Source organism: Meriones unguiculatus, chromosome 6, assembly GCF_030254825.1.
Source record: "Meriones unguiculatus strain TT.TT164.6M chromosome 6, Bangor_MerUng_6.1, whole genome shotgun sequence".
Classification (NCBI taxonomy): Eukaryota; Metazoa; Chordata; class Mammalia; order Rodentia; family Muridae; genus Meriones; species Meriones unguiculatus.
Window position 1 is genome coordinate 110,827,059 of NC_083354.1, and position 23,007 is coordinate 110,850,065.

A 23,007-nucleotide genomic window follows, 5' to 3' on the forward strand; every position below is an offset into this window, starting at 1 on the left:
CAGGCATGTGCTGTCATGCCAGTTGTTTCCATTGTTTGTTTTGTTTAAGGTTGGGTTTGTAGCTAGGGATATGAGAACTTGACTAGCATGAGGTCCTGCGTTGACTCCTCAGCACCACAAAAAAGGAAGAAAAAGCTGGGGCCCTCCCTCCACCTCCTCTCACCCCCACCTCATGGATAAGAACTTCTGTTTTGCTTTGTTTGTTGAGCTAGGAGCTCTCCTGTAGCCCTGGCTGTCCAGGAGCTTGCTATTGCAGACTGCATTGGCCTCAGAAGATCTGCCTGTCTCAGCCTTCCAAATGCTGGAATCAGAGCAATGCACTGCCATGCCCAGCTCTTAAAAAAAGTTTGTCCTGTCCAGTAGAGGGAGGAGGAGCAAGAATTCAGGAGCATTAGCAAATTTTATGCCAGCCCAGTTTACAAGAGATCCTGTCTCAAAAAAATGGAGCAAGGGCCGGAGAGATACCTGAACTCAATCCCCAGAACTCCCAGGAGGAGGAGAGAACCAGCTCCCAAAAGTTGTCCTCAGACCTCCATTTGAATGCCTGCACACAAACGCATATAACTAAAATAACATCCTTAACTAAACAGCCTTTTAGGCCCACCCAGGGATATATAAAAAACAAACAATAACTTGATCCAGTGGAGAAAATGTAGTATTAAATGAATGTTGAGTTTCCTTACTCCTGGTGCCGGTGCTTTTGTTAATAACAGTATTCAGGTTTAGAATAAACCTAGCCCATGTTCTATAAATGTCTCATATTTGTTTTCTCCCTGTAGCTTTTCTGGATTTTGCAGCCCAGATCATGGGTTTCGGAGATGCTGACAGGGTAATGTAGGGTTAGGTACACCAAAGTTACTAGATCTTAGAAGCCTTTCCTAGGTACAGATGTATGTCAGACGCTGGGGTCGATTCCATATTGAGCACATGTTTCATCTGGAGTTTATCGCCTCCCAGCATCCGACACCTCCCCTGAAGCCACAGTTTTCTTAGCAAGCGAGTGCACAGAGCTCAGGGGTGACTTTACTTGCAAAAGCAGAGGCCTGCAGCCTGAGGCACAGTGATAGCAGGTGACAGTCAGGCCCTCGAGAGGACAGCCCAGGGAAGCCTAACAGCAGAGTATACCGTCCTCTGAGGACAGGGTCTCATTTCCATCCGTAAGGGTGGCACAGTACAGCTCAGCCTCCCTCACCTCAGCATGCGACCGCCGGCCTGGGCCAGCTAGCGTTTGAACAGCTATCCAGAAAGGGCCCTTTGCCAGCCAAGCCCTCCAAAGCACAAAGGCCCAGACGTTGTCTAGGAATTGCCCTGCCTTGTGTCTTCTGCGCTCCTGCCTCCAGAAGGAGGAGTTTAGATCCTGTAAATCGAATGTGGAAGTCCGTGTTATGTCTTTGAATGTTGCAGAAGCAGCCAAGCATAAGTGGCACATGCAAGAAGGTTGCTACAAGGACAGCCTGGTCTACATAGAGTTTTCTAGGCCAGCCAGCGTTACATAGTGAGACTCCGTCTCAAAAATGGAGGGAGAGAAGGAAAGAAAGAAAAAGAAAATCGCATGAGGAGCCAACCCTTAGTCAAGACCACACTGTCTGGTACAAACTACTGCCTTATTTATAACAACTTGCCCAAGGTCTGGAGAGGTCAGAATGCAAGCCCAAGTAAGCCAAGCTCTGAATGTCCTTTCTTAACCTGAACCCTACTGCGCACTCCCCAGAGAGCCGGCTGGGTTCTCATGAGGGTTTTCTACAGGCTTCTGCAACCTCAGTGGAGAAGCCCGAAGGGGCACCGTGTTTCTTCTGCACCCTTCCCCCTCTTTCTACTCGGGCCCTGAAGGAAGGCAGGGTCAAGGAGACCCAGCAAAGCCCTAACTACCTCTCAGGCATCCAGCTGCTTCGCCTCAGGAGGGAAGAGCCCCAAAGCCATGACAGAGTGTCCCCTTCGGCCTCTGCCAGGCCGTACATGGATATCAGGGGATCTCGGCATCTTCAGTCCAGGAGACACCCTCAGAGGACTGGGGGAATCTGCCCAAGATCACCCAGCCAACCCAGCTGAGGTAGCGAGCCTCAAGCATTGACTGTGTCACAAGAAACCTCAACACGAGGATTCTTCTGGCCAGGCTAAGGAAATCCCACCCGGTTTTGTTTTTTGTTTTTTTTTTTTTGTTGTTGTTGTTTTTGAGATAGTTTCTCTGTGTAGCCTTGGCTGTCCTGGACTTGCTTTTAGATTAGACTGGCCTCTAACTTACAGAGATCCGCCTGCCTCTGCCTCCCTGAGTGCTGGAGTCACAGGCGGGCACCATGTGCCCAGCTGGGAATCCCACCCTTGATTACTAGAAGTCATACATGATCTGGCTGTAGATTGCCCAGTACTCTTAGTGAGGACACTAAAGGTACATATATTATTTCAGGCTGGCGTCTTTCCTTCTCCAAATAGATAACCTCTCGGCCCTCAAGTACCTCCCGCTCAGTTCAGCCTTGGCCTTGGCATGTAGTCATCTAGAGTGTAAGTTGAGGATAGGGTGTGTTTAGCTTAATGAAGCCAGGGGGAGCACACCCTCCCTAAACCTGGAAAGCAGCTCAACAATGGGCTGGGAGTGGGAGGCTGCCCAGACCTTTATTCCCAGTACTCAAAGCAGAGACAGGTGGACTCTGAGTTAGAGGCCAGCCTGGTCTATGTAGAGTTCCAAGGCCCTGCCTTAAATAGTAGGGAGGGGAACTTGAGAGATGGCTCAGTGCTCTGCACCCACGTCCGTGGCTCACACTTGCCTGGAACTCTACTTCCAGGGGTTTAGACACCCTTTTCTGGACGTGTGTGTGTGTATGTGTGTGTGATGCACACATACAAATTAAGTTTTTTAAATAATTTTTTCCCTTTTTTATTTATTTTTATTTTATGCATGTTGGTGTAAGTAATTTTTTTTAAAGATTTATTTATACAGTACTCTGCCTGCATATATGCATACATACCAGTAGAGGGCACCAGCTCTTACTGTAGATGGTTATGAGCCACTGTGTGGTTGCTGGGAATTGAACTTAGGATCTTTGGAAGAACAGACAGTGCTGTGAACCACTGAGCCATCTCTCCAGCCCCAATGATTTTTTTTTTTTTTTAAGTCAAAAGAAGCCAGGCATGGTGACACATTTATTTATCCCAGCACCTAGGGGACAAAAGTAGGATCTCTGTGAGACCAAGGCCAGCTTTGTCTATAGAGTGAGTTCCAGGGTAGTTAGGACCACATAGACCCTGTCTCAAAAACCAACCAACCAACAAACAGACGTCAAAAGGCATATTCTGGAGCTGGGGAAGGCTGGCTGAGTAAAGTACCTGCTAGGCAAGTGTGAGGATCTAAGTTCAAATCCCCGGCTCCCAACTAAAAAGCTGGCCACGAGAGCACACACTGTAAGTAAGCCAGGCCCTTGGAAGAGTGGAGGAGCGGGCAGATCACTCAAGCTCAGTGCATCCAGCCTGAGTTGTGATTATGGGCTTCACCACCGTGCCTGGCTGGAGGGACATGTTTGATGAGAAAGCAGAAGTCATTTTCATTCTGCAGAGACCTACAGTCCATCCCGACTGCAACCTGCAGGAAGCTTTACGAGGCTCTGGTGGGCTTGTACGTGTCGTGTTCACCGGCTGCATTCCTGTGTCAGAAACACATCTACTCATTAAATGTGGGGCCTTCATGATTTGTGTTCTCTATAGTAAGCCAACATTTTGTGTTTTGTGGTGGTCGTTGCATTGTTTTCATTAAGAAAAAGAAAAAGGAAAAAAAAGAAAATTCTTGATATTGCCAGTATGGTGGTGTGCACATTTGAAAGACTAGTGCAAGGGGATGGAGAGTTTGAGATAGGCCAGAGAGTGGCAACAAAAACAGCCAACTAAACATAAAGAGCCCTCTGTTCTCATACTGCCTTTCTTCTGTTTCCCTCCAGAAATACTGCTGACCCTGCGGGAGGCTGTTTTCTTCTTTCTTCAACCCACTGGGCGCTACTTGCTCAAAACACTTAACCAGTCTGGTTAAGCTGCGTCTGTTTGGAGCCTCCTGACCTACCACCAGTTCTCCCAGGACACAATCAGGACAGTCGGGCCCTGGCCCCCAGCATCGAGCGCGCTGGCCTGGCGGCCTGGCTGCCACCGGAAGAGCTGCCTCTCCTGACAGCCTGCAGCTAGCCTCCAGACCACCCCGCAGTCTGTTCACTGCATTCACCTTAGTGCAACTTAGATCTCCTGCAAAGTAAATGTCGACAGGCAAACTTCATCCCCATTCAGATTGAATGTATTTAAATGTGTGTATCTGAGGAGAACCATGCTCTCGTTCTGTTCCTGTTCGGCTCCAGACACTGGTTTCTTGCTTTGTTTTCTGTGGCTAATCAGTCTAGTACAAAACATTATGGTCTTATCTAGGGGAAAGAAAGGCATCTTAACAGTCAGACACCAGGTGTTCTAAGCTCAAGCCTGCATTTGGGATGGAAGCAGGGCAGACACTGTGGACAATGCCGTGGGTGCTGACCCAGCCAGTGGCCGACAGCTGACACATGCAGAGTTCTGTCCTACACAAAGCTGACAACCGTGCCGGAAGGAGTGTCGGTTCCTGAACAGATGAAAGGCTCCTGAAAGAGGCAGCTAACATCGACAAGTATCTGTTCTACTTTTTCTCTCTGTTAAAACCAAACTAGTTCCCCCAAATCATGAATCGGAAAGAAATACTTATTTCTAAATTCGGTGTTTTTAGATTGATCCCATAGTTTTAATTGACATCCGCCGCCCCTCTCGATCCTGACTTCTCCCTGCCCCTCCCTGCCTTCTCTTGTCCCTCCCACTTGTATTCTTTTAAAATAGCAACAGCATAAACTGTAGAAACCAGGTAAGCCCTTCCTTTCTGTCCGTGTTTTGCCGGCCACTTACAGCAGCTTACCATGGAAAGTATCTCCTGTGAAGGAGAGGGGCAAAGTGGGGGTGTGGTGCGGTCAGGCTCCGACACCCTTGCGAAGCCTGGGCCGCCCTGTCACCTCAGGCCTCCAAAATGAGAGAACATGCTAATGAAACCGACAGCAGACATCACGACAGATATAACCTCTGCCATGTGTTTTTTTATTTTGTTTTTTAGCAGTGCTGATAAAGCCGAAGTTTTGTAAGGTACATAAAAATCCAATTTATATGTAAACAAGCAATAATTTAAGTTCTGAACTTAAGTGTTTTAATTGTATAATTTTGTGAGGTATACATATTGTGGGATTGACTCAAAAAATGAGGTACTTCAGTATTAAATTAGATATCTTCATAGCAATGTCTCCTAAAGGCGTTTTGTAAAGGCTGCCAATGCCTTGATTAGACCTGATTTGTAGACTTAAGACCTTTTGTTTTCTAAACCTTAAGATTCTGCTCACGAATCACGTATCTAATCTATATGATATGCAGCCGCTATAGGAACCAAGTCTTGATTTTATATGTTTATATTCTTTCTTAATAAACCTTAGAAAGACTACGTTACTAAGCAGCCCATTTTATGGTTGTTTTTCTGCCCTCTCTGTCGGGGATAACCTTTAGTAATTGGTGTCAGTTTCAGACAACTGCAGTACCCAGAACTGAGACCTTTCAATTCTCCCCAACCCCTGATACTTTCTTACCTAAATTTCAGAATGATATCTTTTTGAAGTCTAAAAACAAAGCATTTTATAATATCTCATTATCCAAGCTTTCTAGGAACAGAGAAGTTTTTCCTTGAAATTATTTATTCCTGGCAGGGTAAAAAACATAAACTACCCTATTTATATGTGTATCTCCCTATATATCTACAGATTGTGGAAATATAGAAAGAGATATGGCCCGAAGACAAATGGTCAGTCATCTGAAAGTGTTGCTTCATGCTAAAGAACTTTCTGGAAATTTGCATTTCGAGACCTTTTTCTGCTTTGAGAGGAATCTCAGTGCAGGGAGGTGGCCAAGGAACAATACTTCCCAGTGGGCACCAGTTCATGTGTCTGCTCGAGGCTCCACTTTTCTCCACCAAAACAGCACAGCTGTGCTGTAAAGGGAGCAGAAGAAGCCCACAACTCCAAGACCCCGCCCCAGGAATGAGCACGACCCATTTTCAGATCATTTTTTTAGAAATATGGGAGGCAGGATAACTTTTAACTTCACACAGCCCAAGAGAAGATGGAGTTTAAGACAGATTTGTTTTGTTTTGAATCTTAAATCCCATTTCACTATAACACCAGCCATAACATCTGTCAACATTCATCCAATCCACCACTGTTCTCTAATGGCGATCCCAAGCCAGACAAGTGTACCAGCCTGGCAGTTAGAGCAGCCTGTGATTATGACATGAAGAAGAGCACGTACATTCTCTCACAGTTCCAAGCAGTAGTAATGCATTTTATTTGACATCTAATTAGAATAAAATGAGTGAAGGAGCCATCTGATCATGTTACCATAGAAGCAAATGCCAAATCGACTCCCTTCATCATCAGTATTTCTCATGCTACACACAATAAATTTGTCCTTGGTTTTTGTTTAGCGGAACATATAATCAGTGTTTTCTTATATTACTCAATGTGAAAAACATAATGTGAAAAGCATACACACCTCACCTTGGTTGTATGACCCACTCAAGTGTTCGTGTAGCGTGGTTTTAAAAGTGAAGTGAGCTGTGCCACTAGAGCAGACTCGTTTGACACGAAGACTAAAACAACCCCACGTGTATCTCTTACGACCTGTAATAATTGAAAGCAATGGTCTTTTGCAGTTGAAGCTGCAGCTTTTCATCTGTGTTTCAAAGCGGAGTTCCCACGGGCTTGACACATGAACTGGGAGGCACAGATCCACTTGCAGAACCCAAAGATACACAATCAATTTTGAAATGCAACTTAAGCCATTAACTAATTGTTGGTGTGAACTTAAAATTTTCTAGTGTTTGTATGGTAGTACGCTGCCTAAGAGCAAAGCATTCTCTGCACAAAAGAAAATACTGTAGTGGCTTCGATTTTAATTAGAATTTTCTCCCTGGTGTTTCTTTATAGACTAAAACAAAATCTTTTAAGTTTCTTACTACAGGTAAAAGCTATGTGCAAGAACCTCAAAATGCTAAAACCTAGCATAATGCCTTAGATCTGTTTTTAAGTCCTGTATATTCCTACATAGCTGTCCAATGTATTATATTTGTATAGTGAATTGTGTACAATTTTTGAATAAGTACGTCATCACTTACCCGTATGTTATTGAGCAGTGATGACGACCCATTTCTTCAGACATTTAACTGTCATTTTTTTTTCTTTGTCATTCGTGGGTTTTATTTGTACAGTTCCTCATGAAGTTGCATCTGAGATATGTGTATATGAAAAGATTATACAAGGGTAAACTTAAGCAATATATTCACTATGGTTCTTCAGGAGAAAGCTTACAGTGTTTCAGGTTGTGGATTTATTTTCAAAACAGAGTTGACTCTGAGCATCACTTTGTTCATCTGCATTGATGTTTGTATTTCTAGTGTGAGCAGTTTATGCAAAGGTAGATATATTCAGAGAAATTTTAAATACATTTATGCAAGTTACTATTGCTTTGCTGATGCTATTTGCTTATTTGATGTTAAATAATGCTATTGTAAATAAAGAATCTGTTGTTACTGCATCATTTAATAAATTTTAATGCCTTCGGGTTTTACATGGCTTTAGAGATTTTAATGTGGTGACACCGTATTTTCTTTTGGAATTTAAGCTTTTAAATTTGTACCTGAGAAATACTGGTTCGGTGGTTAAGAGCACTGACGGCTCTTTCAGAGGACCCAGATTCAATTCCCAGCACCCACAGATTCATCTCAATATCATCTGTAGCTCCAGTTCCAGAGGATCTAACCCCCTCTTCCGGCTGCCACAGGCATCAGCACCTCATGGTGCAGTTTTCATGTGAACAAACTACTTATAGACCTTAGAAAACTTTCAAAGAAAGATTTGACGGTCCTTTAAGAATTTCTTGAACCAGGCATGAACGGTAATACACGTCTTTAGCTAATCCCACCACTCAGGAGGCAGGGGCAGACAGATTTCTGTGAGTTCAAAGCCGCCTAGTCTACAGATGAAGTTCCAGGACCTGGCTTCAGTTCCCAGCACCCAGGTCAGAAGGCTCGGGGTGCCTGTAACTCTAGTGCCAGGTGGACCCGTGCCCTCTACTGGCCTCTGGAGACACTGCACTCAGGTGCACGTATCCATACAGAGAAACACCCATACACATAATTAAAAATTAAAAAAAAAGCTTACAGAAGGCATGGATTGTCATATCCACCCTCCCCCAGCTGCATCCGAAATGTGAGCTCCTCCTGCATCAGTCTCCTGCGTGCTGAGATTACTAGTGTGCCTCATCACAGCCTGGCTATGTCCTCTCCGAGAAACACCGCTGATGTGTTCCTGCAACCTCAAATGCCAGTCCTCCATATGTCCATAAGCGACTGATGGAAACTGGGTTCTCTTGGACCCAGTAAGTTGTACCCAGGGCCTGGTGACATGGTAATGAGGAAGGAGAACTTGGCAGCCGGGGGAATTACTGCTTGCCAAGTTACGTGTGCCCAGCAGCATCATAAAATAGGAATGGTTTAATCACGATCCTTTCTGATCCAGCAAGGTAGCAGGTAAAGGCACTTGCCACCAAGCCTAACAACCCATGTTCAATCCCCAGGAACAACATGGTAGATTGACTCCTGCAGGTTGTCCTCTGTCCTAGATGGGGTTACTAGGACCTCACCGCTATGATGAAACACTGTGACCAAAGCAACTTGGTGGCCTGGAGAGGTTGCTCAGAGGTTAAGAGTGGGCTATTCTTCCAAAAGGTCCTGAGTTCGATTCCCAGCAACCGCACGGTGGCTCACAACCATCTATAATGAGATCTGGTGCCCTCTTCTGACCTGCAGGCAGAACACTGTATACATAATAAATAAATAAATAAATCTTTTTAAATCAACTTGGTGCGAAAAGCGTTTATTCAGCTTATGAACCCACATCACAGTTCTTCATCAAAAGAAGTTACGGGAACTCCAGTAGGGCAGGAGCTGATGCAGAGGCCATGGAGGGGTACCTCTTACTGGCTTGCTTCCTATGGCTTGTTCTTAGAGGAGCCAGGACCACCATCTCAGGGGTGACACCACCCACAATGGGCTAGGCCTCCGCCATCATTAAGAAAATGCCTACAGGCTTGCCTGCAGCCAATCTTACAGAAATATTTTCTCAGTTGAGGCTCCCCTCCTCTCTGATGACTCTAACTTGTATCAATTTGACGTAAAACTAGCCCACACATCCACTGACCTAGCACACAGGTGCTAGTGTGGGCACTTCCTCCTGCTAAAATAAATAAATGGGGGGAAAAAATCAAGTCCTCACAAAAGCTAAAATGTACAAGGAAGCTGTATGAGTGGATGCCCCAGGTGCAGCAATGCTCCTGCTGTGACTCCATGCCCTGCCTTCCAGAGGGAGCTGTATGACCTGCAAGAAGAATGAAAAGCCCAGGCCTAGTATACACATCAGGACCTGCGTATACTTGAACCAGAGTGTATTTGAACCAAAGGACGCAGGTTCGAATCCCAGACCCACACGGCAGCTTACAACTGTGTGTAACTCCAAGATCTGACCCTCTCACATACATGCAGGACAAATACCAGTGCACATAAAAAAATAAAGGTAAATAAATTTTTAAAAATCATTAGAAGCAGAAGGAGGAAGAGGAGGAAAAGTGGCCTAAACTGAGTGTAAATTCCTCACCCAGCCTGGTTACTCACAGCTGTAATTTCAATACTGAGCTGGCTGAGGCAGGAGGATTGCCAGGACCTTGAAGCAAGACACCTGGTGTGGTGAGTTCCAGGCTAGTCTATGCCAAGAGTGTGATGTGGAAAAAAAAAAAAAGGTGCCCTGGGTCATGATGGCCCATGGTCAGACCATGTGATCGGAGGCTTGAAACCAGAAAACCAGGACAGGTGCTTTGAGAAGGCCACATTCTGGAACAAGGGTGTGGACTCAAGCACTTCCGAGTGGAGAACAGCACCACACACAGCCAGGGAGACTGGTCGCTGGCTGGCTGACACAAGCCAGGCGGCCTCACCAGCCTCTGCAGTCATGGCTGGCCCAGGAATGGTGCGACCCGAGTGGCCAAGACAGAGCCCATGCATTGCCCAGTGGTGAGGCTTTTCTCTAAGGGAGGCGATCCACTTGTTAAGCTTGCGAGACGCATTCTAGGAACGGCAATAAACCCAGTAAGACAGCAGAACACTTGCCCACTGGGGGGCCCCAAACGCTAAGCTAAGTAAACATCAGTTGGTGACCAGAAGAGGGAGCAGAGCTGCAAGGGTGGCCGCGTGTCCCAGCATGTAGCTGACGGCTCATTTGGCAAGATCTGCTCCCTGGTCTTTCCTTTAAAGGCTTCCTTTTCCCCTAGCCTGGCGGGAGATGCCTGCTTGACTCTTCAGGAGATCCTCTGGTAAATAATACTCCTCGCCAGGGACTTCTCACAGAGAATTGTAACCTAGACCCTGCTCTGAACAAGACATCTCAGCCTGTGTCCATTGGTCCTGTCCTATCCCATCCAGTCCATTCCAGTCCTGTCCTGTCCCATCCAGTCCCCATATGTCAGTCTGTGTACATACTTGTACTTGTCCTTCCGTGTCCTGTCCATTCCTGCCATCCCAACCCTGCCCTCCCCCCCACCATCCTGGCTTTTCTGCTTTGCTTCTGTGTTGCTGTAATAAAAATGACCAAAGCATCAAAGCAGATGCTGAGACTCATAAACAAACTTTAGGCAGAGTGCAAGGAATCTTAGGAAAGAAGGCTAGATGGGAAGACCTGGAGAAGACAGGAGCTCCACAAGGAGAGCAACAGAACCAAAATATCTGGGCACAGGAGTCTTTTCTGAGACTGATACTCCAACCAAGGACCATTCATGGAGATAACCTAGAACCCCTGCACAGATGTAGCCCATGGCAGCTCAGTCTCCAAGTGGGTACCTTAGTCAGGGAACAGGGACTGTCTCTGACATGAACTCAGTGGCTAGCTCTTTGACCACCTGAGAGGGGAGCAGCCTTGCCAGGCTACAGAGGAGAACAATGCAACCAGTCCTGTTGAGACCTGATAGGCTAGGGTCAGATGGAAGGGGAGAAGGACCTCCCCTATCCATGGACTTGGAGAAGGGCATGGGAGGAGAAGAGGGAGGAAGGGTGGGATTGGGAGGGGGCTATATCTGGGATACAAAGTATAATTAATATAAAAAAAATAAAAATTTAATTTAAAAAAATGACCAAAGGAAACCTGAGGTTGCGGGAGAAGGGGGTTGGAGGGTACTTATCTTCCATGGCCAGGTAATCACTCATCACCAAGGAAAGTCAGGGATACTGCAGAGCAAGGCAGCAGTGGGCTGGGCCCTCCCGCATCAATCATTAATCAGGAAATGCCCCCACAGACAAGCCCTCAGGGTAGACTGGTGGAAGTCCTTCCTTAACTGAGGTTTCCTCTTCCTGGTGACTCTAAGTTTGTGTCAAGTTTGTGGCAAAAACTAACAGGCGCTATAGACCCCTTGTCTACTTGACAAACACACCACTATTAAACCGGAAACTTTCCTTTCTGGTTTATCACCAAGATCTCAGGTAAATGTCACAATACAAAACAGTATAACTTTAAAAGTCCTGAGGTCTTTAAAAAAATTACATTACTTAAGCCAGGCATCTTGTCATAAATCTTTAATCCCAGAGAGAATGAAATGTATCTCAAAAATAAATAAAATAAAATAAAATAATTCAAAAATAAAATAATTCACTTGACATCCCCTGAGATTATCATTTTAGTACAAAGAACATCTTGTTTCCCTGACTTCCCAGAATCACTCACAATTTACAGACAGTGAAGCCAAAACATCTCCTCATGTTTTTACTTACCTGTAACTGAGGTTTTCACAAAACGACACAAGCCAGCCAGGGTGATGCGTGTTCTAGCACTAGAAGGCAGAAGCAAGTGCATCAGGAATTTAAGACCAGCCTTGGCTACACAGCAAGCTTGAGGGCAGCTTGGACTACGTGAGACCACAACTCAAAACAAAACAAACGGTCACTGGCCCCAGTAAATCAGAGCCCTTGTATGTGCCTGTGCCCTGGGGTACTCATTGCCAGGTGGCCAGACAAAACCTCTTACAGTTACTAGAACACTATGTCGGTGACTAAGACCTCTGGTATTTTTGTTGGTGTTATTTAGGTTTAGGTTTTTATTTGTTTGTTTGTTTGTTTGTTTGTTTTGTGTATGCTTTTGTTTGTTGTTTGGGGGTTTTGAGGTAGGATCTCTCTAGTAGCCCTGGCTGTCCTGGAACTCCCTATGTAGACCAAGCTGGCCTCTAACTCAGAGAGATCTGCCTTCCTCCACCTCCCTAGTGCTGGGATTAAAGTCCCGTGGCACCGTGCCCGGCTGATCTGTTTCTGATCCCAGGTATATGGATCCCCCCACTCTTGGCGGCTGAAGTGTGCAGTCTTAGAAGGAGTCCCTACTACCCGAAGCCGCTGAAGGAGCCTTGGAGGTTGGCTGAGGCAAGCTCCCTGCCTGGGGCAGAAGCCTCATGTATGGGAACTCTCCTGCTCCTGGATGGTCTTTCCTCTCCAATGAGTGAGCCAGCCGAGAGCTACATTCTCAGTTCTTTAGGCTTCTCCTAAAGAGAATGGGAACATGGCTACTGGCCCAGAGGCATGCAGTCTGAGTGCCTCCTTCTCAGTGGGCTCCTACAGAAGTTTCTTCCAGGGTCTGAAGACTGCATCTATAGGATACCAGCTGTGCCCAGTTGGGCTCTGATTGACTGGATACGGACATGCCAACAAGGTATGTTTAAAAACGACAGCAACAAGCCCAATGGGGTCCGCTGCTCCTGTGTGAGCAGCTCAGCAGGTCACTCTGCATCCTTTGCGCTCCAGCCAGTCCGCAGTCAGAAATGTTCGTGTGGGAGCAGGAGCGATGACACCAGAGTCACACAGGATGGCAGAGGGGTTCTGTGGGGTTCCTGTAGCAGAAGTCAGGAGTTTGGGGGAAATCTGGACATGCCCCTGAAGCACGGCAGGCAGAGCCTGGAAGGGAATAGAAATGGAGTGTCCACCGAGAGCTCTGCTTGGGCATGCTAAGCAAGGATGTCAACCGAGCCCCATCTTCAGCCCGAACAGGAACAGTCCCTAACAGGCATGAGCAAGGGAACCTAGAACAAACAAATCTGTGTGTCCTTGTTTTCCAAGAGATGGAAATGCTTGAACCAGCTAAAGTAACAAAGGACAGGGATGTTGGCCCTGGCTTGTAATTCTAGCATCAGGAAGTTTAGGACACAGAATCAGGAGTTGAAAACTAAGCTGATCTTCACAGTGACACCTGGTCCCAAGAGGCAGAGGCAGGCTGATCTCTGTGAGTTCAAGGCCAGCCTGATCCACAAAGTTAGTATTGGACACAGAGAGAAACCCTGTATTGGAAGGCAGAAGCTGGGAAGGGGGAATGAAGAAAGGCAGACAAAGCCAGGTGTGGTGGCATATGCCTTTAATCCCAGCACTCAGGGAGGCAGAGGCAGACTGAGCGCAGTGAGGCCAGCCTGGTCTACAAAGTGAGTCCAGAACAGCCAAGTCTACACAGAGAAACCCTGCCTGGGGGGAGGCAGACAAACATGGAGGAGCCTGAACTCACCGCCTATAGCCAGGTGGGTCTTCTAGTGGAAGGAGGGGGACACCAATTACCCATAAAACCTTCTACCCAAAATTTGTCCTGCCTACAAGAAGTGTAGGGATAAAAACGGAGCAGGGGGGCTGGAGAGATGGCTCAGAGGTTAAGAGCACTCACTGGCTGTACTTCCAAATGTCCTGAGTTCAATTCCCAGCAAGCACATGGTGGCTCACACCATCTATAATGAGATCTGGTGTCCTCTTCTGGCATGCAGGCATGATGCAGGCCACATAGTGTATAAATAAAATATTTTTTTTAAAATGGAGCAGGGGTTAAGGAAATGGCCAGCCAACTTGAGACGGAAAGAGCCAGCACCTGACACTACTAATGACACTCTGCTATGCTTGGAGACAGGAGCCTAGATAACTGTCTTCTGAGACAGTTCACCCAGCAGCTGATGGAAACAGATGCAAAGATCCACAGCCAAACAATAGGCCGAGCTCAGGGAGTTGGGTGGAAGCGTGGGAGGCAGGACTGAAGGAGCCTGGGGGGTCAAGGACCACAAGAAGACCTACAGAGTGAACTAACCTGGGCCTACGAGGGCTCACAGAGACTGAACCACCAATCAAAGAGCTTACACGGGCTGGACCTAGATTCCTACACACGTATGTAGCAGATGAGCAGCGTGGTCATCATGTAGGTCCCCTAACAATGGGAACAGGGGTTGTCTCTGATTCTGCTTCCGGCCTTTGGATCCCTTTCTCCTAGCTGGGCTGCCTTGTCTGGCCTCGGTGGGAGAGGATGAGCTTAGTCCTGCTGAAACTTGAGGTCCCAAGGTGGGTTCCTACCCTTTAGGGGCCTTCCTTCCTCTGAGGAGAAAGAGGGGGGAAAGTGGGGGGAGGGGTGGTGTGAGGGCAGGACTGGAAGGAGAGGAGGAGGGGGTTGGGATGAGGCTGTAAAGTGGTTAAATAAATAGAATTTTTTAAATGGAAAAAAAGTCTAAATTACACTTAAAAAAAAAGAATGGCAGACAAGAGTTCAATACTAATATGGTTTAAAAATAATAATGAAGCCAGGTGGTGGTGGTGCACGCCTTAAATCCCAGCACTACAGAGGCAGAGGCAGGTGGATCTCTGTGAATTTGAGGTCAGCCAGATCTACAGAGTGAGTCTAGGACAGCCAAAGCTACACAAAGAAACTCTGTCTTGAAAAAAAACATTAATAATAATAATAATAATAATAATAATAACAGATGTTAGTGCACACAATTGTTATCTTGACATCAGGAGCGGAGAGGTAGCAGGTCCACAAGTCAGAGGCCACTCAGGACTGTACAGCAAGCCCCTGTCCCCAGGAATAAGCGACAACAAAACCCCAGTCAAATATGACTTAATAGGATTGAATTCAGAAGTTATATCACTCATTCTTATAAAAGGTAGGGGCTAAAACAGATCTGAAAGAATAAAGGGCTTAGTTCTCCAATTCACCCAGTTTGGCAGCTTCAGGGAGATGCTTGGCCTGCTGGTTCTGGCTATGACCAACAGAGGGCGCTGGAGAGAAGTTGCAGGGAGTAGGCCTGAAGCCTTGGACTTCCACTGGACGCGGTCCTGAGAACAGCCTTCCGGTCCACCAGAGGACGCTTTTGCAGCAGCTTCCGCTGGTGGAACACCCCAGGAACTGGTCTGCCCTTCAGTAGGCACAGATGAACTCTCCACAAGCTCCAGCTCTCAGCCCACAGCGTGTGGAGCGGTAGATAGATAAGGCGTCACACGACAGTATATTACGTGACCGCACGCTGTAACTGCTGTTGCTGCGATCTGTGAGCCACTGTTCTCCGTTCTTTGTATTGAGTTTTCCAGGGCAGATCATTGTATAGTTTCTTTCTTGCACCCAGCCATCAACAGAGATGGACAAACCTGTCTCTTTTTATAGCTGTCCAGCGTGGAAAGGGGAGGGGAAATGTTCATTGAGGTAGCGTTGCACGTAAGAGCAATTTATCATGTGTTAATAAATTACTCAAAGAGCTGAAAGACGGTGTGTGCTCCGGGCTCTCGCAGAGGACCCGGTTCACAGCACCCACAGGCTCACAACCGCCTGTGGCTCCGGCGGCGGCACTTCATGGCTGTGGCCCCCCTCTGGGGCACCTGCACTGATGTGCACACCCACAGACACAAACACTTTTTTGGTTTTTGGCTTTTCGAGACAGGGTTTCTCTGTGTAGACCAGGCTGGCCTTGAACTCAGAGATCTTCCTGCCTCTGCCTTCCAAGTGCTGAGGTTAAAGGTGTGTACCACCACAGATGGACCAGACACGCAGTCCCACCCATAATTTAAAATAATAAAAAACAAATCTTTGTAAAAAGTGCAACCTCCTGTTGGTAGGTCACGCCTTTAATCCCAGCCATTCGTCCCGGGACTGAAAGCTAACAGTACGGTTGGTTGGTGTTTTGTTTTGTTCAAAACAGGCGTTTATATAACTCTGGCTGGCTTTAAATTTGTTCTGTAGCCAAGGAGACCCTTGCACTCCTGATCCTCCTGCCTCTGCATCCCAAATAACGGGATTATAGGTATGTACCACCATGTCCACTTTAAATGTTTAATTATTCTTCTATTTTAGTTTTCATATTAAGCCTGGGCTAGATGAGACCTTGTCTCAAAACACAAACACTACCAAAATTCTGTAAACAAATAAAACCCATACTGGACAAGCAAGCTGAAAGCTGGGAGTAGAGCCCAGTGTCTTGGGGTTTCTATTGCTGTGATAACACCATAACCAAAAGCAGTGGGGGAGGAAAGGGTTTATTTCAGTTTACAACTCGCACTTTACCACTGAGGGCATTCAGGGCAGGAACCTGGAAACAGAAAGTGACGCAGAGGCCATGGAGGGGTGCTGCTTACTGGCTTGCCTCTCTTGGCTTGTTCAGCAGACTTTCTTACAGCACCCCAGACCACGGCCCCAGAAGAGAGCCTGCACGAGGCTGGGCCTTCTCACATCCATCACTAATTAAAATGCAATAGGCTGCTGTGCGTTTTCTCAGTTGAGGCTCCCTCTTCCAAAACAGCCCATGTCAAGGAGACATAAAAACTATCCAACACACTCAGTGGCAAAGTACATAGTGAGAGTGTACAGGCCCCTTGTTCAATTCCCGACACTGAAAAGAAAAAATAAAGATTAAAAAAGATTAGATATTCAGTAAAAATAAATTCTATCTACCCCAAATGTTTTAGCAGAAAAGGCTGTAGGTGTCCCCCCCAAAAAATCTTGCAATTCTTTCAAATTCTTTCAATTCTTTCACTTTCTAGGATATTATTTGGCTCAGGCAAGCCCCCCTTCAACTGAGAGAAGCCTGCTGGGCCTAGAGGGATTCTAGACCCAACTTCTCTGAAGCTGCTTGCTTGTCCTGACTCCTGTCCTCGGCAACAGAGGCTTCTGGGAAGGCCGGCATAAGCATATCTCCAACACCTTTCTGTCCTGGGGTCGTCTTACCTCAAAACTTTGGTTTGTTCACAAACAATCTGATCAAGTCTTCCTTGTTTCAATTTAGCTGCCTGAGCCCTCCCTCAGCGTAGCCACCCCCTCCAGCAACATAGGATTTAACAAAGTATTTATTTACCTTGCTGGAGGCTATAGCAGGTTGGGTGTTTATTTTGTTTTTGTTTTTGTTTGGTTTTGTTTTTGTTTTTTTCCAGCTGCCTGCCTCTGCCTCTGCCTCTGCCTCTGCCTTGCCTCCCAGAGTACTGGGACTACTGACCTGCGTCACCTGTGGCAGTTAGAGTTGCAGCTTTAGAAACTTCCTTGGACCCAAACTATGTCATTGCAGCTGTGTAATAAACTATAGCTTGTTCACGGTTGAACTAGCTTAGATCCTACGAATACTTTCCTTTCACTTACAGCTCTCTCCATCCGTCCGTGTAGTTTCTTCAATAACCCAACATTCCTTTTCTGAAACAGAAAATGCTAAGCCGGACTATGTCTAATGCTCATTCCTGCCGTATACATGCTTAATAAAAAAGCATTTAAAAATTTTTATTTTTTCTCCTTGAAGAAAAGAGAAATGTAACTAATACAGTCAGATACTGCATACTGCTTGGGCCATCTAAAATACTGGAATGCCCTGGAAATAGGCGGGCTAGCTTAGAGCAGATTCCAGTCAAGGTCAAAGACTTGTAAAATGCTCTACTATAGTAGCATCTAGTATGGTCTAGGTTAGGATTCAAACCCAGGACAAATGGCTGCTGTGCCCACTTAAAGTATCATAGCAGACCTGGCTGCTAGGTTCTCCCTGCTTCCCTCAGTGCCTACCCAACAATCCCTCAGATCCTCCTGGCAGGCCCCCTACCTTGAACTCTCCAGCCCAGGGGTCTGGGCTGCTCTTTCCTATATAATCCAACCATTTCGGTTACCCCCTTCCCACCCCTGTCTTTTGCACCTTTGGGCCTCCTGACTGCTGCACCTGGTTCCCCTTTCTTTCCCTCCTCCTCACCGCTTCTCCCCCCACACACACACACATATAGTACAGCATAGTCTAGTTATGTCCGCTTTGGACTCTCCCCAATGTCCCTGCCTCTGGCCTCTTTCTTTCTTTCTTTCTTTCTTTCTTTCTTTCTTTCTTTCTTTCTTTCTTTCTTTCTTTCTTCATTCATCTGGTGACAAAATTCAGGACTAATCATATTCCTTTCCTTTTCTTTTTTATTTTTTCATTCAATCTAACTGCTAAGGGAAGTGTCCTGTCCAATCATTTACCCAAAGCCAGACTCCTTTACAAAAGCACTGGACACCAACCTAACTCCAAACCCAATGAACCCGAGCAAATCCAAAGCAGCCAAAGGCTTGACTTGGCTATGATTATCTCTAAAAGGTGTGGAGTCAGATCTGGATGCAAACTGTGCTCTCGGGGATGCTACAGCTTCTTGCAAGTACAAGGGCTTTCTTCGTGGAGAAGCTTTTGAGACCTAGCAGGTCTCATTCTAAACTCTGAGACTGTGGCAGAGAATGTCTCGTCTGCTGTCCCATCATTCCTGGGAAGTCAAGACATTAAAGGCTGGTGTGAGCCAAGAGCAAGCCCTCTAGACTGGTTCCTACTAGAGATCAAACTCTGGGCTTCATGCATGAAAGAATGCAAAGGTTCTATCAGCAAACTCAGCCCCCTGTGGGGAAGTATGAATATGGGCTCATCGCTGTTTGCTTTCTTAAAAACATCTCCCTATGAAAGAGCTAAGTAAGGCCTTGGCACTTCCTTAAAGCATACCCGCTGTCTTGGCATGGTACCTCACTCCTTTATTTCCAGCACTTGGATCTCTGTGTTAAAGATCTCTGTGTTAAAGGCCAGTCAGCTCTACAGAGTGAGTTCCAAGACAGCTAGGGATACACAGAGAATCCCTGTCTTAGAAGAAAGGCAGGAAAGAGAGAAGTACTTACTATATGATTTTCTTTATATGAAGGAGAATGGAGGGGAAGACAATTGTCAATGGGGAAAGAAGAAGAAAAAAACAACAGTTGTTGTTGGGAGTAGAGGCAAGAATTACTTGGGAAGGACATAAACTCACCATCCCCCCCATCCCTCCCCCCCCAGGCTGTCCTCAAACTCACAGCTATCCTTTTGCCTCGGACACCTACGTGCTGGGTTACAGGTGTCGGCCATCCTGAACTATATACCAGGCTCAAGGCTGCCTAAGCTACACAAGACCTTCGTGTCAAAACAGATCGACAGGGCTAGAGAAATAGTTCAGAGGTTAAGAGCACTGGCTGTTGGTCCAAAGGTCCTTAGTCCAATTCCTAACAACCACATGGTGGCTCAGAACCACCTATAATGAGATCTGGTGCCCCCTTCTGGTGTGTAGGCATACACACAGGCAGAATACTGTATAAATAGTAAATAAAAAAATTAGAAAAACAGACAACAAATGTTTACATAAATATTAACTTTTAAACATATAGTCAAAGTTTTTTTAGGGATGAAACATACTGATGACCCTAAAAAAGGTTTGTGTGACTGGTGTGGTGGCACATGCCTTTAATCCCCCCATTTGGGAGGCAGAGGAAAATGTTAGAGAGTTTGAGGCTAGCCTGGTCTACATAGCAAGCTTCAGGACAGCCATGTCTATATATGAGAGACACTCTCAAAAAGGCAAACAAAACAAAAGTTCTGTGTGAATATGCAACCAAGAACCTATATAGGCAGGTGATAGGCCCTAGAGGAGAACCTATTACTTTGCTAATTGAGCATAGTATTAAACTGACTGCTAAGGACATTTGTTAAAGCATTCCCTTGGAGAGTCCAAGGAACTTTCCACAGAAAGTTTCCTTGCATAAGATGGTTGGAAAACACAGACATTTGCATTATAATTTATAACAGAAGCCGGGCATGGTGGCTCATGCCTGTGATCCCAGCACTCTGGGAGGCAGAGACAGGTGGATCTCTGTGGGTTCAAGGCCAGCCTGGACAACAAAGTGAGTCCAGTACAGCCAAAGCTACACAGAGAAAACCTGTTTCTAAAAAAACTAAACAACAGCACAAAAAAGCATGTAACAGTAGAAAACTTACAGTTATGAAGTAGCAAGAAAAGTAATTTTATAGTTGGGGCCACCAAACATGAGGAACTGTCTGAGGAACTCGCTCTGTAGACCAGGCTGGCCTTGAACACAGAGACCTGCCTGCTTCTGCCTCCTGAGCGTTGGGATTAAAGATGAGTACCACCAGACTGGAGAGATGGCTCAGGTTAAGAGCACTGCCTGCTCCTCCAGAGGAATTCAATTCCTGAATTCAATTCCCAGCAACCACACCGTGGCTCACAACCATCATAATGAGATCTGGTGCCCTCTTCTGGTGAGCAGGCATACATGCAGGCAGAGCACTGAATACATAATAAATAAATAAATCTTAAAAAAAAAAAAAATGAGCACCACCAAGCCTGGCTTTTTCTTTGTTTGTTTGTTTTTAAACACAACTTTTGGTGGACAGGGAAGGAGGGGTGAACCTGGAAGAGTTGGGAGACAGGATAAATATGATCAAAACACATTGTACAAAATTCCCAAAGAACTAATAAAATTTATAAAGTTACCATAAAAATAAAAGTTTGGTGTTGAAATTGAGGAAGCCAGCAGTTTTATATCTAGGAATTGCTTCAAGGCTGGTTGGGGAACACACAGGTTGATGTTTGTATAGCTGTTCCCAGAGGTTGCTTGGCGCATTGTAAGAATGGCAACAGTTTAAATGCCACACAGCTGTCAGTAGGGATAATGTTGATCCTAACATACTAATGAGGATGGTGACATCTAGATGCCAAGAAGAAGTGCAGCAAAGAGTAGGCAGGGGTGACAGGCTTCTTGATCAAGAGCTCTAAATGCAGTTCCAGAGACCAGAGTTTACCCACACATGTTAAGTCTTAAAATATAAAGTATAATTCTGTCTTCTACTTTAAGTGCTGTATGGTAATGTACCCCTCTAACCCTCGCAACTGGAAGACTGAGGCAGGAGGGTAAGTCTGGGTTACAGGGTGAGACCAGCTGAAAAGAAAAGGAAGAAGAGAAGAGGTGGAAGGGGACAAAGAATGGTAACCAAACCGTTCTCAGTGTTGCTTCCGGGTCTGCTCGCCCCCCACCCCCTTTCAGACCAGGTCTCTAGGTAGCTTTGCTGGCTACCGGGATCCAACTGCTGCTGCCTCTTCAGTCCTGGGATTAACGACCTGCATCCCCAAGTCCCACTTTTTTAAACGCTTTGCAGTGCAAGCCTTGATTCCCTCCCCCCAGAACCCACCAGCCCGAAGGTGAAGACCCTCGGCGGAACTTTCCTTCCTTCTCCTAGTAAATGACCTTTCCCCAGAGGTACTTGGCCGTTAGGACCAGACCAGCCTGGACTATGTACGGATATATTCGCCACAGTGGTTATCTCATGGCAAGGGCGGGTCCCTGAGTCTCTGGTCGTTCCCACCTCGCTTGGGAAAAGAATGCGCTGCCTCGGATCTGTCGTGCAAACCTCGCGGCCGCATTTGATGCGCGGGGTTGGGGACCTGGCTGGGAGCTCAGCCGGGGGGAGAGCGCTGCTGGGCAGGAAGGACCTTAGGGTCGGGTGCCTTCCTGCCTTTCTCACACACCGCAGCATCCGTTCTCCCGGGCTCTGAAGGGGCCGAGGGGACCTCCATCCTCCGCCAGCTTTAAAAACTGCCAGGCGGCCCCTAGGTGAGAGTGAGTCTCTCTTCCCGTTGCTCTCAGCCCTCCCCGAGGCAGGGGGCTGGCCCTGTTCCTCCAAGAGGAAGAGGTAACTGCAGTGCTGAGGAACCTAGCCAAGGTCACCAGCTGCGGTCCTCTCCACCCTAGGTGCTTTGATTTGCGGTTGAGGGTGGGATTAAGCGCTCCTTTCTCTCTATTCATCGCTTGCGAGGGGAATAGAAATGCAATCGAACAAGTCAGGACCTAGGTTCTCGGAGCCTCGGGTCAAGGTCACAATGGCTCGGTTGGTCGGGGAGGGGTGCTGTGAGGCTCTCGGTCCCCAAGAAGTAAAGGCCGCGGAGAGGGCTAAGGGACCCTGCAACATTGGAAGGGTCGGGAGCACGGGGCCCACCAGCTCAGTTGTCCCTTCTCCGGACGCGCCAGGTTCTGGCCTTTGGGATTATGCCCATCTCCTCAGCAGGTTCGCTGGCAAAGCTGACCGAGACTCCAGAAGACTCTTAGCTCCACGAGAGTCCAGAGCCAGAAGCAACCAACGTGTGTGTGTGTGTGTGTGTGTGTGTGTGTGTGTGTGTGGTGTGGACCATGGGCAACACTTGTCCTGCGCTCAGCTCCCCAGGTCACTTCAGGGTGTGGTGAGGGTAGGGGTTGTGTATAGGTGTCATTGGTCCCTCTCGGCCTCTGACACCCACCACGTTAGGGTATTGTTGTGCGTGAGGTGGTAGAAGAATTTATTGGGCGCCCCCCTCCCCCAGGAAGGCTTGTTCGGGTCTCACGACGCCAACTCTGGATGTGTGTGTGCGCACAGAAGGGCTTACGGTGGACCCTGGGCAACATTTGCCCCACGCTGGCTCTCTGACGCCGCCAGGGCAGCGACAGCGCCTGCCTGAGCAAGACGGGCAATCGCTCTTCACGGAAGGCTGGGGACCGGTCTGCAGAACTGTTGGGTTAAGTAGGTGGCAGCTGGGGACCTAAGGACGAATCGGGCGCTCGCCAATGGCTGTGGTGGGCGGGGAGAAGAGCAGCAGCGGGACCGTCGTGGGCCTGACCTCCCTTACCGGTTCCAAGTGCCCTGAGGCCCTGTCTGCACGCCTTAAAGTCCGCGCTGCCCTCGGAGTGGGGTGGGGGGTTCTCGGAAGTCCGGGGTCTCAGTACTCAGCGGGTGCCTCCCAGCACCCGGGAGGCAGGTCCCTGGGGCGCTGCG

The 23,007-nt window shown here is 47.1% G+C and overlaps 1 protein-coding gene across 4 annotated transcripts in view; it reads left to right on the plus strand.

Moving 5' to 3' along the window:
• Positions 1 to 7,673, plus strand: part of Ncoa2 (nuclear receptor coactivator 2) — a 251,461-nt gene extending 243,788 nt beyond the window's left edge. For all 4 annotated transcript variants that reach the window (XM_060385841.1, XM_060385842.1, XM_060385844.1 and 1 more), the window contains one exon: positions 3,927 to 7,673. Coding sequence is in view for 2 of the 4 variants with exons in the window: in XM_060385842.1 (XP_060241825.1) it covers positions 3,927 to 3,938 (12 nt within the window). In the remaining 2 variants the exon portion in view is untranslated. The remainder of the gene's footprint in view (positions 1 to 3,926) is intronic.
• The last annotated feature ends 15,334 nt before the right edge of the window (positions 7,674 to 23,007 follow it).